At 36.3% G+C, this 20,061-nt stretch overlaps 1 protein-coding gene across 1 annotated transcript; it reads right to left on the bottom strand.

The window, feature by feature from the left end:
- Positions 1–16,380: 16,380 nt before the first annotated feature.
- On the bottom strand, positions 16,381–17,192 carry LOC141619083 (protein FAR1-RELATED SEQUENCE 5-like). Its single transcript, XM_074436115.1, has 2 exons — positions 17,029–17,192; positions 16,381–16,870 (listed from the first exon to the last, which is right to left on the bottom strand). Exons 1-2 carry the CDS (start codon positions 17,190–17,192, stop codon positions 16,381–16,383), a joined length of 654 nt encoding a protein of 217 aa, XP_074292216.1.
- Between the last annotated feature and the right edge of the window lie 2,869 nt (positions 17,193–20,061).

Here is a 20,061-nt window from a genome sequence, read left to right as displayed (position 1 = left end):
CTCGAAGAGGTACTTGAGTGGATCCATATTGGAGTATATTTTGACGGAGTAGCTAAGCATGTAATGGCGTAGCTTCTTCGTCGCCCACACAAGAGCGAGGCATATCTTTTCGAGTTGTGAGTATTTGCACTCGTACTCCAAGAACTTCTTACTAAGGTAGTAGATAGCCCTTTCTTCCTTTCCAACGGTTTGAGCTAGCATGGCGCCCATGGCTGTTTCGGTTACTGTGAGATACAAAACAAGAGGTTGATCTCGTTGAGGTGGCATGAGCACTGGTGGTTTAGCCAATATCTCCTTGATTCGATCAAATGCCTTCTGACAGTCATCATCCCATATGGTGTGCTCCGTTTTCTTGAGCTTCTTGAAGATAGGCTCACAAATCATGGTGAGTTTCGATATGAATCGACTTATATATTGCACTTTTCCTAGGAATCCTCTGACTTCTTTTTCCGTTTGAGGTTGTGGCATTTCAATCAGAGCCTTGATTTTAGAAGGGTCTATTTCTATACCTCGTTGGCTAACGACGTATCCTAGGAGTTTGCCAGATATTACTCCGAATGCGCACTTCTGAGGATTGAGCCTCATGTTGTACTTTCGTAGCCTTGCGAAAAATTTGCGAAGGTTCGCAATATGCCCCTCTCTATCCTTGGACTTGACAATCATGTCGTTGACGTATACCTCAACTTCTTTGTGCATCATGTCATGTAAGAGTGTAGTTGTGGTGCGTTGATATGTAGCTCCGGCGTTGATTAACCCAAACGGCATTACCGTATAGCAATAGGTTCCCCATTGAGTGACAAAGGCGGTCTTATGCATGTCTTATATGGTCATCTTGATTTGGTTATAACCCGCATACCCATCCATGAAGGATAGTAATGCGTGGTCTGCAGTATTGTCCACCAATATGTCGATATGTGGTAGAGGGAAGTCGTCTTTAGGACTTGCTTTGTTTAAGTCCCTAAAATCAACACAAACATGGATTCTCCAATCCTTTTTGGGTACAGGTACTATGTTGGCTACCCATTCAGAATACTCGGAAACTTTGATGAACCCGGCTTTGAATTGCTTATCGACTTCTTCCTTAATCTTGAGAGCCCATTCTGTTCTCATTCGACGAAGCTTCTATTTCACAGGCTTGAAACCTGGCTTAATCGGGATTCTATGTTCGGCGATATCCCTGTCGATCCCTGGCATGTCTTTGTAGGACCACGCGAAAACGTCTTTGAACTCGTGTAGGAGGTCTATGAAGTCGGCCCTTTCGGTAGAGCTCAAGGTGGTCCCTATCCTAAGTTCTTGGGGTTCTAATTCGGTTCCTACATTGATGGGTTCGGTGTTCTCTATTACTGGTCCCCCTTCCCATTCCCGTAGTATTTCTTTGGCTACGTAGGGAGGTATCTCAATTGAGTCTGGGTCTTGGTCATCCTTAGTATCACCGTAAACAGAATTGCACTCAAGATAACACAAAGAGTAAGCAGAACCTGATTTATTCATATTAAAGTTTGAGAAAAGTTGAAACAAAGAAGCCATCTGATCTGTGGTCAGTGGCGGTAAAGGGACAGTGGTTGGGACATTTCCTGAACTACCGTTACTATTCGAGGCTAACCTAGGAGAAACAAAGGGAATGGGGATGACGACAGGAGGAGACTCCTTAGTGACTTCTCTAGACTCCGACTCTGACTCCGACTCTGACTCTGACTCGAATTCATCGTCTTTTGGTTCACTTTTGAACATCTCTCCTTCTCCAGTGGTGAGCTTGAAGAGTCTTCCTTGATTGTTGGTCCACTTGATTGATTTTCTCCATCCTTTCTGCTGATTCGCGTTTGTTTCTGTAATTAACGGGGTAGGGTTGAAGTGATCGTCTTGAAGTATCATGGTAATCATCTCATCCTCCGTAGCTCTAACAAATCGATCCTCTCCAAACAATAGACTAACAGCTTGTTCGTCTAAGCAAGGTGCTTGACGGGTTTTGACGGTAGGAACCGTTTCCGGAGGAATGAAGTAGCAATCGTGAAAGATCTCGATTCCAGCTAGCTTCCTTTCGAGATAGTGCCAAGGTTCGGGAAATCCGTGAAAGAGTTCTAGACTTCCTTCCTTAACGAAGTATCCGTTTAGGGTAGGGAGATAGGGTCGCATTTGGACTCCTACGTACTTACGGTATCTAGGGTGGACCTAATAATACCTATTATGGAAGTATAGCCAATTTATGTTCAATTATAAAACACACAATTAGGTGTAAATCTAAAATAGATAAAAGGAATACTTCTTTCAAACAATCTTTCCAAAGAAAATAGTTCTTTTAACTACGGAGTATTAGGTAACTTCTCCATAAATTTTGGTTATACGCCACCTTCGTTTTCAATACTTCTTCATTGCCAGGTAATCACGTTCATTTACTAAATTGTCCTGAATTTCGTCCATTCTTTTGGTGTATTTCTTAGGTAATTATACTTGGTTGATTTAAATCATTGACAAAATCACCTGAAAATCACGCCTCTTTTGTTGGTTACATTTTCATCGTTTTCAGTTTAATTGGATGTTCATGTCAAGTTTAATGGGATGTTATTTATTGATTACAATTGTGTGAGATTTTACGTGTGTTGGGATAATTGGGGCAAGTACGAAAATTGTGTACAACATATGAAATACGAGTAATAGGTAAATTAAAATACTAATTGTATAATTTACTCAATTTCGAATATTGCTCACAGTGTTCATCGTTTAATTAATAGTGTTTTTAAAGTTTACAGTATGATGTTCTAAATGCTATCGTCCAATGAACATTTTGGAATAACCATTTTAAATCTGTCTACAGAGCAAACCATGTCATTATTTTGCTTGGGATTGGTAACAAATTCTGAAGAGGAAGACAGAAAACAATTCATTGCACATCATCTTGACGCAAAGAAGACAATGCTAGAATGGCTATTCAATGGGAAGGACGCCATAATTGCAGGGGTGGAGGACAACTATGCAAAAAACACAGTACTACAAGATGAAACTTACATGCTACAAATCTTTCAAAAAGTTAATCAACCTAACAAACATAACATGGAAGCATTATGCAAGTGTTGGGCTAAGATGTTTATCTTACACAATGAGGAAGCCCGTTTAAGAGAGGAATATGAAAGCAGATTACAGACAAGCATTTCATTTGGGGTTAGAACGACTACCAGGGATAATGTAGTGGTTTTCCGAAGGTGTCTTTGTTACTTGGCAGACAATCTCTTAACAAGGAGGACATTGCACCTGTTTCAATATCATTTGGCACCCGAGTTAGAAAATCTTGTTGTTGTAGAGAGTGAAGAAGAAGATTTTGACTCTATCCCAACATCAATTTCCCGACCAGCGGTCGAACTTGCTTTTATTCTATTAAATCAAACCGAGTAATACTATATATAAACAGCTGAGGTACATTTGAGTATAAGTTTTATATTTACCTCATACCCCTTGTACCTACTGTTGATTTTCAATGTCCATTCAGAATATAAGAATATAAGTACATTCTCTTATTTGTTAATGATATTTCATTATATTGACGTAGTACCTTTTGTAATTTTTGAATTTTCGATACATCATGAAAAGAATTGTCCCATCACTGTATCCACAATGTCCATTACATGCATTAACAATGTACCATTTAAATTAAATAATATAAATTAATGCATCTAATAATTACACTCTCAGATGCAAGTTGTAAAATAATTCAGGTGAAAAGACACCACTATTCATGATTATTTGATTAAATGAGAAATGTGTCAAATGGCAGTTGTAAACTAATGCATGTGAAAAGACAAATAATACTACACTCATAAATTGTAACTTCTTCTATTCTTATCCAAAGCAGTTTATATATAAAACTCACTATAAATACTTACCTAAACTAGTGTGGTAATTACAAAATCTAAGGAATAATCATACAAACCGTCTTCACTGCCTTAAAAAGGTACTCTAATTTCTGTTTTTTTTTTTTGTTCTTATTATTTTTTCCCTGCAAAAGAAATGCATATCTTCATGTAAATAAGTATATTGAATATTATTGCAAGAATAATGCAGTAATGGAATTGTAATATGCTCTGGTAATTTATTTCATACAAATAAATGTTTCTATATAATGTATTCCTGCCAATGTCCATTGTCATGCATTTAAAGGAACATTTATTTTATTGATAATGTTCATAGGAAATATTGTTGTGCACTTTGATATAGTATATATAATAAATGTATTGAATGTTAATGACAATAAACGACACAATACTATTTAATTAATATTAGAAATACTTACAAAAGCCATTCAAGACTGTTTCAAAATCAGTTTAAATATAAAACTCACTATAAATACTTGTCCAAACAAGTGTGCTAATTATAAAATCTATGGAATAATCATATAGAAAACGTCTTCACTCCCTTGAAAAGGTGCTCTGGTTTATGTTATATAGTAGCCTATATAACATTCAGATTATTTCAGTTATAAGTATTATTTGATTAATCAGTATGTTTTTTAATCTTGTGAAAAGAAATATATACTATAGTCCCCCAGACGAATTAAAAGTTGTTTCAGGTCTGAAAATCAAATTGCATTTGTGGCTCGAACGTTTTGCCAAAATTAAGTATAGTAGATATTTCAATCTGGCAATGTGCTTAATATTTGCAGGAGAAGATTATTTTACCTTTTGCTGTAATCTATTTTCACAATAACATTGTTTGCTCTTTGCATGATTATACAATGTGAAAGCCCACGTTAATTTGTTTTACCCTACAGTATGGCCTTAAATATGGTTGAAGTTGGTACTTCCCATAATGCCTTAAGTTTATTGTCACTCTTTTTAAAATACGTTTATTTTTTGCCTGAACCAGAATATGAGTTCCGTTACCAATGTGGAAATAATGTCGGATATCGAGCAAAAACTCGCTAACGTTGAGTATGATCTCGCTGAAACGAAACGTGAAAGAGATTCACAGGATCAACATCTTATTGAGGTGCTTGGTAAAAACGAAGTATTAGAAGAACATCGGGAAGGGTCAGTACGAGAAATCGGACATAGTCGAAGTGAATGCAAAGTCACTACAACAGAGGCGGACATTCTTTGAAGCGCATATGAAGTTTATCACGGTGAAAGAGACAAAGATAGCCCGAAAACTTGAAGCTAATAGACAAAAACAGATACAGAGGCTAACATGGACCGTCGGTTTCTCACCGGTGTCACAACCATTGTCATTTAGAATCATATGCTCTTCTTGATGGTGAAAATACTATACCTTGGCCAGCAGTCGTGAAGGCTATGAAATTAATAGATGGTTATAAGAAACATCTAAAGGAGGACTTGCTGGAGGGTGAGAGCAGTGTTCATCCATCTGTTTGCAGTAAACCCAGAAAAGGTTAAGAACTTTGATGTTAATTTATGTATAATTATAATATGCGGTTAAGTTTAGAAACATATGCGTTTTAATTAAGTATTATTGTCAGAACATATTAGCAGTTTATTATGAATGTTTATTTGAATCTAAATTATTATCATCTACCTAAGCTTTAACTGTTTAGAATTGACCCTTTCTAATTTAAAGCCAGTTACAAGACTGATCAACTATAATGTACCTTCAACATTTTACAAATATCCATATTACTATGTAACGATGTACCAAAGTTTTAAACCCGCATTTCTTTCGAATATTATCCTCTTAAAATAAGGGAATGGGTTTAAGGTTGGACTAGGCAGACCGCTGTCTGCCTAATCCAACCATAAATCTTTCACCGTCCCGTTTTAGGATACTCAGCCCCCTAGTTTTAATCCCGTCCCCCAAAAGGGTTCACTCGGCCCCTCTAGGGTGTCTTTTTGTCTTCCCGTCTTCGAATGAGAAGCAAGGGAAAGGGTTTACGGTTTGATTAGGGGGATCCGCGGTAGCGGTCCGCCTAATCAAACCCTAAACCCTTTCCCGTCCCGTTTTAGGATACCCGGTCCCCCCAAAAAGGGTTCACTCACCCCCTCTAGGGTGTCTTTTTGTCTTGCCGCCTTCGAATGAGAATCAAGGGAAAGGGTTTAGGGTTTGATTAGGGGGATCCGCGGTAGCGGTCCGCCTAATCAAACCCTAAACCCTTTCCCGTCCCGTTTTAGGATACCTGGCCCCCCAAAAAAGGGTTCACTCGTCCCCTCTAGGGTGTCTTTTTGTCTTGCCGCCTTCGAATGAGAAGCAAGGGAAAGGGTTTAGGGTTTTATTAGGAGGATCCGCGGTAGCGGTCCCGCCTAATCAAACCCAAAAACCCTTTCCCGTCCCGTTTTAGGATACCCGGTCCCCCCAAAAAGGATTCACTCGGCCCCTCTAGGGTGTCTTTTTGTCTTTCCGCCTTCGAATGAAAAGCAAGGGAAAAGGTTTAGGGTTTGATTAGGGGGATCCGCTGTAGCGGTCCGCCTAATCAAACCCTAAACCTTTCCCGTCCCGTTTTAGGATACCCGGTCCCCCCAAAAAGGGTTCACTTGGCCCCTCTAGGGTGTCTTTTTGTCTTGCCGCCTTCGAATGAGAAGCAAGGGAAAGGGTTTAGGGTTTGATTAGGGGGATCCGCGGTAGCGTTCCCGCCTAATCAAACCCTAAACCCTTTCCCGTCCCGTTTTAGGATACCCGGTCCTCCCAAAAAGGGTTCACTCGTCCCCTCTAGGGTGTCTTTTTGTCTTGCCGCCTTCGAATGAGAAGCAAGGGAAAGGGTTTAGGGTTTGATTAGGGGGATCCGCGGTAGCGGTCCGCCTAATCAAACCCAAAAACCCTTTCCCGTCCCGTTTTAGGATACCCGGTCCCCCCAAAAAGGGTTCATTCGGCCCCTCTAGGCTGTCTTTTTGTCTTGCCGCCTTCGAATGAGAAGCAAGGGAAAGTGTTCAGGGTTTGATTAGGGGGATCCGCGGTAGCGGTCCGCCTAATCAAACCCTAAACCCTTTATCGTCCCATTTTAGGATACCCGGTCCCCCCAAAAAGGGTTCACTCGGCCCCTCTAGGGTGTCTTTTTGTCTTGCCGCCTTCAAATGAGAAGCAAGGGAAATGGTTTAGGGTTTGATTAGGGGGATCCGCGGTAGCGGTCCGCCTAATCAAACCCTAAACCCTTTCTTGTGCCGTTTTAGGATACCCGGTCCCCCCAAAAAGGGTTCACTCGGCCCCTCTAGGGTGTCTTTTTGTCTTGCCGCCTTCGAATGAGAAGCAAGGGAAAGGGTTTAGGGTTTGATTAGGGGGATCCGCGGTAGCGGTCCGCCTAATCAAACCCTAAATCCTTTCCCGTCCCGTTTTAGGATACCCGGCCCCCCAAAAAAGTGTTCACTCGTCCCCTCTAAGGTGTCTTTTTGTCTTGCCGTCTTCGAAGGAGAAGCAAGGGAAAGGGTTTAGGGTTTGATTAGGGGGATCCGCGGTAGAGGTCCGCCTAATCAAACCCTAAACCCTTTCCCGTCCCGTTTTAGGATACCCGGTCCCCCCAAAAAGGGTTCACTCGGCCCCTCTAGGTATTCTTTTTGTCTTGCCGCCTTCGAATGAGAAGCAAGGGAAAGGGTTTAGGGTTTGATTAGGGGGATCCGCGGTAGCGGTCCGCCTAATCAAACCCTAAACCCTTTACCGTCCTGTTTTAGGATACCCGGTCCCCGCAAAAAGGGTTCACTCAGCCCCTCTAGGGTGTCTTTTTGTCTTGCCGCCTTCAAATGAGAAGGAAGGATCCGCGTAATCCAACTCTAAACTCTTTCTCGTCCCGTTTTAGGATTTCCCCCCCCCCCCCCCCCCCCCGACAAAAAAAAAAAGGTTTACTCGGTCCGTCAGGTGTCGTTTTGTTTTTTGTTTTTTTGTTTTTTTTAATATGTTGACGAGGGGTTGAATCCCTCCTCCCCCCCCCCCCCCCCTCCCGGCCCATGCATTCTCGCACCAACACATGGACCATGTAAGCCACCCCTTTCGGGGACTGCAGTGGCCAAGCTTTAAGGTAACTAACTAACTATTTTAGGTTATTAAATGTATTTATCATTTCCCTTATTTTTTAACAGTTACATTACAATAGTAACTAACTACCTACAAGAAAAAAGAAACGGAGTAAAAAAAATAAAAGTAGTAACCAGTTTTTTGCTCAGTCGTTTTACATTACCAGTATAGACGTTGTCATAGTAGAATTGTTCAAGAGCAGTATAATTTTGAAGTTACGCCCAATTTCCTCCGTTATACTAAGGTATTTTCTTTTCAATTTCATTTCTTCTCTATCATAACTCTAATATAATGTTTAATTTGGATCACTTAATTGTTCAATAGCAGTATAATTTTGATGTTTTAATTTCTGATATTTATACTGCTTTACTGTTAAAAATTAATTCGGATTAATGTGCATGAATTATTTTTTTACCTTTAGAAACACATTCGCATTGTTCTTCCCCAATTTTATATCTCTGAAGTATTCTTTTAACATTTACTTTCTAGTTTCTATTAATTTTGAATTTTTAATTGAACGAAATAATATATATTGTTCATACAGCTTTAAATTAATGTGCGTATTGTTTTTAATAAAGAAATCTTTCTGAATCATCTAAAAGAACATTATCTTTGTGACTAATGTACATTTCCTAAAATTAGGTAACTGGTGATTATTTCTACTTGTCAATTTTATATTTTCAATTGAATGTAATAATATAATACATTCAGCTTAAAATAATGTGCCGTTTATTTTTAATATAGGAACTGTTCTGAAATATGTAAAGAACATTATATTTGTTATTAATGTACATTTCGTAAAATTAGGTAACTGCTGATTATCTCTACTTGTGAATTTTTGGGCTTGTAATTGAAGGTAATAATATAATGTACATTCAGCTTAAATTAATGTGCCGTTTGTTATTAATATAGAAATTGTTCTGAATCATCTAAAAGAACATTATATTTGTGATTAATGTACATTTCCTAAAATTAGATAACTCGCGATTATCTCTACTTGTTTTGTAATTTCATTTTATTATTACGGACTATGGAGCAGGAAGATAAAAAATTTCAAAAGCGGAGAAAAGTTACTTTTATTTTTCCACCAACTGAAAGTTCCACTGATGGTAAAAATGAGTGTGCTCCATTTACAAGAAAGCGTAAATCAGCTACTATTAACAGTAAATCTAAGTCTATACAATCTTTCGCAAAGCAGATAAATGAAGAAAGTGACGATGATCTTGTAGTTAAGAAACAAATTATTTCTGTTAATAAACAAATTGTTACTGTAAAGAAAGAAAGTCCTCAAAAGGGTAAAGTAAGTAATAAGATGGTATTGGGTTCCAAGTGTAAGCAGAAGTTTGATTTCTCTTCGTTTAAAAGTGCATATACGAGAATGTCTCCTACATGAGTAGTTGAGGTAGTTGAACGTTTGTCTTACGAACTGTGGTGCTCGCTAGAAGAGATTGGATTTAGTGGGCTGTTTTGGTTAAGAGTTCGTTCCATTCCTTTAAAACTTGGGTACTGGTTAATTAAGCAGTATAACCCATACCAAAACTGTATCAATCTTCTTGATGGTGAGAAGTTGTACTTGAAGGTTTCTGATGTAAGATCAACATTTGGATTTCCAATAGGCCATAAAACAGTTGAATTATCCAAAACTCATACTGAATCAGAAGAGTTTCAAGAGTTTTATGGCAAATGAAAACAACAATTTGGTATAAAAGATGGACAAGTTCCACTCAAAACGCTTGAGAATTGGTTGATAAATCATGATCATGGTGGTGATGAATTCAAGGTTAACTTTGTTGTGTTTGTTGTTTCTTTGCTAATGAGAAACACGCAAAAGCCTTTGGTTTATCATCATGTTTTAAAATCGTTGATGAATATTGATGAAATCAATGATTACAATTGGTGTTCCTTTTTATTAAAAAGTTAGCAAGAAAGCAAGATTGAGTGGGTGGAAAAGGAGACTCACTTCGGCGGGCCACTGTTGTTTTTGGAGGTAAAAAGTCCCAAAAAATATATTTGAAGTTCATAAATTAATTTAACATTTGAAGGTACGTTTTCATTCTCTTGTAATTATTTTTTTTTTTTTTTTTGCAGCTTATCTATGTTGATCGCGTTGTTCATGTGGAACGAAAAGTTAAAAGAGATTATTATACGTTGGTAGGTTGGACTAGTAGTTTGTTATCATCGAGAGAGAAGGATGAGATGAAAAGCGGTATGTTTGGAAATGGTAAGTTGGAAGCACCAATGGAGGAGGTGGTTGACAATACAGGTGTCGAATCTGTCTATCAAACAAAGGACTACACGGAGGAGTATATTCTTGATCTTGCTAAATGTATAACTAGTTTAGCTCAGAACATATCATCTGTTAAGGCTAAGTTAGAAAAAGGAGCATCAATAATTAAGGAGAACAGAACTGCTCAGAAGCTCTGTGATCTTGCATTTAGTTTACTCAATTTGTCAAATGAGCACAGCTCCGCTGATAGTGAAAGTTCTGTTGGTATTAATGTTGCTGATATTCCAGATGTTGTTCTTGCTGCTGAGACTGGTGTTAGTAATCATCCTTTGGTTGTTGAAGCTTTGAATAATGTAAACATAACTTTAAAAAATAGTATTCAGGTTGAAAGCATGTCATTGGAGAGGCCGATTTTTTATACATACAAAAAGGTAAATATGTTGATCATATTTTTTGTTATATTATGTTAACTTGGTGTTTAAGTGTATTGTTCTTTAATTTGATACATTTCAACTACTCCAGAAGCCTTGTGCATTGAGAAAAGAAGGTGAATTAGTTTACAATGTGAATGAACATAACATGGTTGAAAATGGGAATGAAGACAACAAGAAAGAGGTGTCAGAAGGGGAGTGTGACAACAAGAAAGAGGTGTCAGAAGGGGAGTGTGAAAATGGGAATGAAGACAACAAGAAAGATGATGACAAAAATGTACGAAATGATTCGAAGCATCTTTATGTTGATAGTGACGTGGAGAATGAGGAAGAAGCCAATACGGATAATCTTATAAATACCCTTGTATGTAGCATGTTATCTGAAGATTATAGTGAAGAACCCAAGGCAACCAATCCCAAACCAAGCTTAGATATTAGTACTGAACTTGATTTACTAAGGGGAGACACTGACCCATGTACAGAGCCATCTAAGTTTCAGCATTGTATTGCTGACTACGTCTACTACACCAAGGGAAAAGGCAGTGTTCTTGCTAGGTAAATTTTATTCTACTCATTATGTTTCTTTTATTTAATCATTCTGTACATTTCATTTGGGTATTATGTGCATTATTAATAAAAATAATGTACATATGTGTAATTAACTGACTTGTTTTGTGTAACGTCTGAACCAGTGCGAAGCTCTTTGAGTTTAAGAATGTCGTGGGTACCCGATATCTTTTTGCATCTCTAAAACCACCTCGGTATATAGCAGATGCTGTGGTTGATTGTTGGTCACTTACTTGAATTTCAATGAACTTGAAAGAAAATCTTGACCACGTCGATTCTTTGCTTCAACCCTCGTATTTGTATGTAAAATTTTATTTCATTCTATATTACAATAATTTTATGTTATACAAGTGTATATTAATAGAAGAATATTATGTTCTGTGTGTGCAGCAAGCATTTCTAGGGCAAAGGAAAAAATTCAAATTTGAAAGAGAATTGGAAGTATTCAAGAGACATTTTAGAAATGAGTTAAATCATGCTAGGATTATTGATATGACAAAAGTTGATATGGTTAGCTCAAATAATATATATAGTCAATACAAAGTGTTTTCTGCTGCTAATTTACTCTCGTAACAAATTTTATGTCTGTTGTATCTTCTAATTTTTTCTTATATAAAAACAGTTTTTTTTCCCAATAATATCCGACAAGCATTTTTACCTGTTCGTATTCAATATGGAGAAGAACAAGTTTGTCATTCTTGATAATCAACAGCATGATGAAACCCCAAAAATTCGTTATGGAAACAAACCTTGGAATATGGTAATTGTTCAGTTGTCTTTCATTGGTTATTTTTTCTTTTACAATGTCATATTTTTTGCACGGTCTCTCTAGACAGTTTGATCTGAATTTTTCCATGCAGCGTAATGCTTTGGCAGAATATTTCAATGACATTGGTGATTTGAAGGAAAGAGTAAGAGCAATGGAGCCTACTGTATTGAAAATGCCTTGGAGAGACCATCAAAATGTTGTTGACTGTGGTATTTACACAATGAAACACATGGAAACGTACAAGGGGGGTCAGTATTGGACTTGTGGGTTAACAAAAAACAACGTAAGTTTCTAAACAATTTATATCCAATAATTGTAAATGTACTTTTGGTTTAATTAAATGATCTTTCTTAAAGTATTAAAATCACATTCTTGTTTATAAGTTACCTATCCTCAAGATATTTTAACTTTTGTAGATGGATGGACTTCGAATATTGAGAATCAAATATCTTTGCACTTTGGTTTCATCCAAGTGCAACATTGTTTGTGATGACGTTTTAACAAAGGTGAAGCAGTATCAAGAGAAGCCCTTCCCAAAGAAACTGGATTCATCTGATGAAGAATTCTACGAGGGTGATGAGACTGTTGGGGATGAGAAGATAGAAGATGAGGTAGTTGGAAAGAAAGAGAAGAGTACCGATGATATTGGTGTCCCTGACAACAATGAGACTGTTAGGGTTAAGAAGAGAATGGAGTTAGGTTGTACAGAAGGGAATATTATACCAGATGGCTATGATGCTTGTGAGAAGAATGAGAACATGACAGATGTGAGTAATACAAACGACAAGAGTATAAATGAGCATAATCTGGTTGACAGTGGTGACACTACCAAGGGCGAAGTCATCAACAATGAAAATGTTCATGAACATGAAAGAAGTCAACCAGAGTCTCTGAGCATCCTTGCAAATCGTAATTTACTAAGCACAGATACATGCATTATTACTCCTCTTACTGAGTTTCAGAATTGCATTGCTGATTATGTGTCGTATAGTAGAGGAAAACATACTGATTTAGCCAGGTATATATATATATATATATATATATCTCTACTAATGTACAATATTTAAATTTAAAATGTTATGTATCCTGTTTTGAGTTAACACTGGTAGTCCTAAACCAGGGAACTTCTTGTGCATGTGGGTGAAATTTCTATTCGGCGTATTGAAATGGCAACGCTACGACAATCTAAATATTTAACGAGTGATGTGATCGATTGTTGGGCAAAACTTTTGAATGCCAAGGAATCTAGAAGAAACTCTTCCGAGCCTTATCGATTTTTTTTCACCACAGCTGTGTCTGTAAGTCAAATATTTATATAAACTTATTTCAACAAGTAAATTTTTTAATGTTTTTTCCCTTGATTAACATCAAAAACTTTACTTGTCTTGCATCTGATGATGCTTCATGGAGAACTGACACTCGTTGAAAATTTTATCGTGATTAAAGATATAATGAAAGAAGAGTTTACCCAATTCTCGGTTAACCCAGATAGAATTGATTTGGTTAGCATTGACAATATACACTCTTTCTGCATGTTATATTTAATTTGCGTGTTGCCTAATTAAATCTTTTAAAATCTACAGTTCTTCTTCCCTGTTATATATAAAAGGCATTACCATTTACTAGTCATTGACAGCAACAAGTATAAGTTCATCATCATTGATAATGTGCATCGTGACGGAAAACCAGAAGAATTTTTCCACGATAGACCACTGTCTTTTGTAAGATTCTATGCTCTCTTTTACTTAACAGCACTACATACTGTTCTTATTCATTATTGTGAATGTACAATGACTACATAGAGTGTACCTTCCCCAAAAATTCTGTGTCTGTCTTAATTTTATTATTTTTGTGATATTGTACCTCATAATTATTAGTGTCCTAATGTTTTCTTGCCCCCCTTCTCCGCCAGCGTAATGTTCTAGCAGAATACTTGAAAGACATCGGTGTTTCAAAGGTAAAAGTTGATCGCATTAAAAAACTGCAGCCTATTCTTGCAAAGATGAAGTGGAGAAACAACACTAACAAGACTGATTGTGGTGTTTACGTTATGAGACATATGGAGACATTTAAGGGTAATATAAATTGGACCCGTGGGCTTAAAAAAGGCGATATGAGTTTCAGAAGTAATACAATTATTTTTAATACATAATTCAGTACACATTTGTACATGTTCTAACCCCTTGTTTTCTTTATTTTGCTAGGATGCTCCCCTACTGATTCTGCGGAAGAAATACATTTCATATATGATTTCAACAGAAGGCAATATATGTTTTGATGCTGTACTAAAGAAGACAATGGATTTCCGTTCAAACCCACTGCCATGGGAAGAATATGACGATGAAGATGAGGAAGATGCTGAATTGAAGCTGTAAAAACTTTTTTTAGTTTCGTTTGTGACATGTGTGTGAGTAATGTAACATATATTGAGGAAGCTGCGAGTCGTACAACCTGAAGTTTGAAAAAATTTTAATTCAAGAGAGTGTTATATTCCGGAAACAAATTTCAATAAAGTTTATTATGTTCTTGCTGAACAACAATAATGTTTATTGTGCAAAACGCCTTAAAATTATTGTACTTTGGGAAAAGAATTCCAATCAAGTTGATGTCCCTGCAGAACAACAATAATGAAACTTTAATACAAATTTAATATACTTTGGCTATAAGAGTAATGTACTTTGGCTATAAGAGTATTGTACATACAAGCCTTTAAGAATGTTCCTTGCAGAACAACAATAATGATCCTTTAATACAAATGTAATATACTTTGGCTATAAGAATAATGTACTTTGGCTATAAGAGTAATGTACATACAAGCATTTAAGAATGTTCCTTGCAGAACAACAATAATGAACCTTTAATACAAATGTAATATACTTTGGCTATAAGAGTAATGTACTTTGGCTAAATGAGTAATGTACATACAAGCCTTTAAGAATGTTCCTTGCAGAACAACAATAATGATCCTTTAATACAAATGTAATATACTTTCCCTATAAGAGTAATGTACTTTGGCAGTAAAATCGAATTGTGCATACAAGCCTTTAAGAATGTTCTCGTAGTTTATATTATGGATGTCTATCCTTGAATCAAAAATTTGCACCTTCCACTTCGTTATCATATTTATCTTCTTCATCGTCGTCCTCCACATCATCAGATTCATCTCCTTCATCGTCGTCATCTTCATGGTAATATTTGGTGAATATGCAACAAAATGTAAATTAAATATCAGATTTTATAAGGAGAAAATGGCCAAAATGAACAACTAAATTGATAATAGATTTAATGTTAACCAAATATACATTGCTGAAATTCTCATCTGTGCCTTCAGAACAACCATAATGTTCATTTCACAAGGAGCTTATGTGCCTCCATATAAGATTGATGATTTTGGAAGGTAAACACTATGCGCTATGCTTGTATAATTTAATAAATATTTAACATTAATGTAATATGCTTTAACAAGAAACCAAATTATACATACCTGTTAGATGGTTTGTTTCTTTGCAAGTCCTAGAGTTGTGTCCTTGGCGGCCACATGTTTTGCAGTACCTATTCTCTTTTCCTCTCTTCTTTAGGGCTTTTAACATTTGTGATTCAATTCTCTTGCCCTTGGTCCTACCCTTGTTTTTAGATTTTTTAGGAACATGAATCACCAACTTCTGAGGTATTTTGCAGCCCACGTACTTTTCTATTTCTTTCATCTTGTCTTTCTTCTTTGCTGGTACACTTCATACTAATCATATCCAATCTAATATCTCTCAGTTTTTCAATCAAAAGCTTCATGTCGTTATCATCACACTCGGCTACGCTACGCTGACACAAGAATAAACCTCTTGCCACAAGACAAGACTCAAAATTTTCCTATCGAAAACTTTTGAGAGACATCTATCGCTTTGTCATCTTTATCAAAGACGGGCTTACTCATTTCAGCTTTTGTCCATCTTTGCATTATGTACTTGTTCGTATTTTCTGAAAATCTTGGTTGTGTAGAATCCAAAGGCGATGTGCGCACAACAAGCCCATTCTCTCAAACATAGAACAGAACAAGTAATCTCCATGTTATCTGGTGAATATGCTACGTTCCATGACTTATTTGGCATCCGCAAGTCTGTTAGAATATATATTTTTGTCTCATCAATCTTCTCCACATCTTTAAAACGGCAATCGACAAAGCCGCAACCAATTCTGTTTGGAAGTCTTTGAAAATGTTGTGCGAGTACATTTCAGAAGCATGGACTTCAAGGTTTGACTTTGTTTTCCGTGGGATTTCAGAGTGTTTGTTGTCGGTGTTCAATTTGACTGCTTGTGTCTTTGTGCTTCCAAGGCACTCTCATAGCACACCCAAAACTCAACAAGGGTCAAATGAGGTGTGAGGAACCCAAAAGAAACTGTTTTCACTCTCGGACCTAGAAGTAACTCTCATCAAGCCGTACATTGAAACATCTTTAAAATAGGCGGGGATCCACTTGTTCCCTGAGATCGTACAAATCTGAAAACCACTCGTGTTCTACAAGTTGATAACCAGTCATTATCTTCCCCCATTGTTCTTCGAATTCATCAGGCTCAAGTTGGTTGTTCCAAACACACCTATTGAGCCTGGTCTTAAAATCCTCATCTTGAAACAGTTGATAACTGACTTTCTCTCTTAGTTTCTTCATTATGTGCCACATGCACAGTCTGTGTGTTAACTCCTTAAACACTTCCGGGACTACCGACTTCATTGATTTGTCCTGATCAGTAATTATAATTCTCGGTTGGCACCCGCCCATTGCTTCCAAAAATGTCTTGAACAGCCATGTATAACACTCAATACTTTCATCACCTATCAACCCAGCTCTAAACGTTATGCACCTTTTGTGGTGATCAACTCCTGTGAAAGGCACAAACACCATATCGTACTTGTTTGTTCCATATGTAGCATCTCGCCGATAAAACCTCACCGAACAAAGATGTAGTTCTTTATGCAGATCGGATCCCCAAAACACTCAAATTGTGGCACTTGTTTTCATCTACTATAAAATCAAAGTAAAATGAACCGCATGTGTCTTTTCTCCCAATAAGATTTTCAACAAACATTTGTGCATCAAAATTACCAATGTAGGTTTTTATGTCCCCCGACAAAGTTTTTGAAATCAACCTCAGTAGCCCCAATGTTGTCGTAACCTCCACACAGCTCCTTCCAACCTCTATAGGCTTTCACACCACCTAGTTTTAGCACCTTTTCCTTTGTGACAAATTGCTTCTGTACCTCTGTCATTTTTCGGTTTCCTTTCAAGAATATTGTAGATTCAGGCGAAGCAAGTGGATGGTTATGCGCTTCATCGAATCTGGTAACAATATAAGTTCCATTTTCTTGGTATTTAAACCGCACTAATGCACGACAGTCAATTCTTGTAATCGGCCTCACACGGCTTATGTTCACACATCGATTCTCGCATCATTCTCAGCAGATCGACGTATCGATATCAGTCCTCTTCCTTTTCCTACTTTCCTTTACACCTTGCCTATTGCAGACAACATTCCTTAATGCAAAACTGTTTGGTAACTCATTGCCTTTAATCCTTTTTGTTGTTGCAAGTCTTGGCGTAAACCCACAGATTGTACAATATTCTTTGTAGAATAACTCTGCTGATTCTAGCGTTTCGAATACTTGTCCTACTTTAGGTTTCTTTTCCTCTGACAGAATGGAATGTCTTGGAGTGCATTTAATGTTTTAATTCTTGTCCTTGGTGTTTTAAAGTCATTATTTGTAGAAGAAGACGTAGTTGCATCACTTGTACTCATTGTCCGGTTCAACAAGTAGTTAAGTAAGTAAGTATATTGAATATTATTGCATCAATAATGCAGTAATCCAATTCTAATATGCTCTACAAAGATTGGCAATTTATTTCGTAAAAATAAAGGTTCATATATAATGTATTCCTGCGAATGTCCATTATCATGCCTTTAAAGGAACATTTATTTTACTGCTAATGTTCATAGGAAATATTGTTGTCCATTTTGATAAAGCATATATATAATGTATTGAATGCTAATGACATTAAACAAAGAAATAGTCATAATATTATTTCATTAATATTAGAAAAATATTTACAAAAGCCATTTCAGGCTTTTAAAATGGTAAAGCCTACTAAGGCTTATACTGGAAAAAAAAACACAAGATAATACCTAATAACAATAAACCCAAGATAACACAACATATTTCTAAACTAATCTAACAGTCGGAGTCATAATAACCCTCATCCCCAGACTGTTCCTCAATTTCATATTCTTCTTCTCTTTGCTTTAAAAATTGTCGTTCTTGTCTTTTGTGATGTCTAATTATTTCTGCACGACTAGACATAGTCGTGCAGATGCAGAATATTTCAAGGAGCCGATAATTCTTTGTGATAGTTATTACACCATTTTCATTTCCGTGAACCGCGCCTCGGTAATAATCCCTCTCCTTTACCTCTGGCTCCGTCCCCATAAGGAACCACTTTGACCAGCCCTTGCACACCATGGCCATGTTTCTCTTTTCTTCCCTCCCAAGTCGATTAAAAAAATCTGGAGGAATGCCTCATTAGTAAGGAAAGGATGTAAAGGACGACTGTGAGATGGTACATCCATCTCCACAGGAATGTCATCTCCATCAAACCAGTTTGAAGAAAACTGGCTTACTTTCCATTCCCTATAATGGTCCATGAAATTTTGTTTGTAAGCATCATTCTTGTAGGGAACTATCGTGCATTCTGAGTAGTCCATTGTTTTTTTTTTAAGAAAATTAAGTACTTTTATGAATAGATTAAAAGTTTTAGTTATTGGAAAAGGTTTTAGAAATGAAGGTAGGATGGAAAAGTGGTTGTGTACTCTTGGGTTTATATAGTGGATTAATTGAGTATAAGAGATTAAATTCTGTGAACAGTTGTGTCTTTTCAACTGCCACAAACATAATCATGGTAATTAATAAATTGGGTGAAGTTATTTATGTTTTTAAAATCTCTTGCATAAAACAGTATATGCACACTATAAAAATACGTAATGGACATTTGAATTAAACTGAAAGCACATTTATTTTCCAAATAATGTTCCATGTTCTTTTTTAAATAATTTAATGTACCTTTAAATATAATATAATGTACATTTTCCAAACAGTGCTTAACGATATTTTAGTTGCACCTAATTATCAGAAAATGCAAATTATGAATATATATAGTGGACAATTTATTTGATGGAACATGTTTTTTTATAATTAATATAATGTACATTTAGAATTAATATTCAAATTAATGTGAATAGTTATGTCTTTTCACCACTTAAGCAAGTTACAAACCGTCATTTGACATATTGAACAGTTGCAAGACCACTTGCAAAAGGTAATAATTACTTACACATCCTTATTATATATAATGCACATTTTACTAAGACTGATTGGACATTTCCTTATGAAACGTGTACAGCACAACACAACACATTATTTTTACATGCAAAATTACTTTTCAGTTACTTCAAATTGCACACTTTTCCTTTCTCATTATTTTTAGTACATTTTTTATCACCTTAAAGTACATTTGCATTTATCATCCTCCTAAAATCAAACAAACAAACTATAAACCCTAATTTAACACTAAATTTAATCAAATCCGAAATTAAGTTGAATTTGATTAAATTCAACTTTAACATCATCATAAAATCAATTCAACAACGATTCAGAAAGGAATTAAATAACATTGAATGAACATACCTCAATATTGACTGTAGAAAACAATAATTCCAGATGAATGACGAAATCAATTCCGATTTCCCTTACAAAGTTTTGATCTTGAAATAATCAATAGTGATGAATGCAAAAGTTTGAACAAATTGACTCGATTTGCGCTTCAACACAGAATTGATGATGAATAAACGATTTTAGATCACTAAATTTGATATCGAAAGACAAAAATTTACAAATTAAGGAAGGATTAATGATGAAATCGATTGATTTTGTTTCGTGTGGTTTGATTTTGTTACGTAGGCTTGATATTGCTGACATGTACAGTCTTATTTTTTGTTTTCCGTGAAATTCTAAGAGAAGCGCGCGTCTAATCTCAGCCGTCAGTCTTATTTGATGGACGGTTGAGAGCTGTTCTCACGGTTCTCACGAT

Source organism: Silene latifolia, chromosome X, assembly GCF_048544455.1.
Source record: "Silene latifolia isolate original U9 population chromosome X, ASM4854445v1, whole genome shotgun sequence".
NCBI classification, from domain to species: Eukaryota; Viridiplantae; Streptophyta; class Magnoliopsida; order Caryophyllales; family Caryophyllaceae; genus Silene; species Silene latifolia.
The sequence above is the reverse complement of the archived record's forward strand: the minus strand, read 5'-3'. Positions and strand labels throughout refer to the sequence as shown.

Excerpts from the sequence above, each read along its gene's own strand:
- LOC141619083 (XM_074436115.1), bottom strand. The coding sequence starts at position 17,192 with ATGACAGAGGTACAGAAGCAATTTGTCACAAAGGAAAAGGTGCTAAAA. Across the intron at positions 16,871-17,028 it reads GGACATAAAAACCTACATTG|GTTTTATCGGCGAGATGCTA; the intron begins GTAATTTTGATG and ends TTGTTCGGTGAG.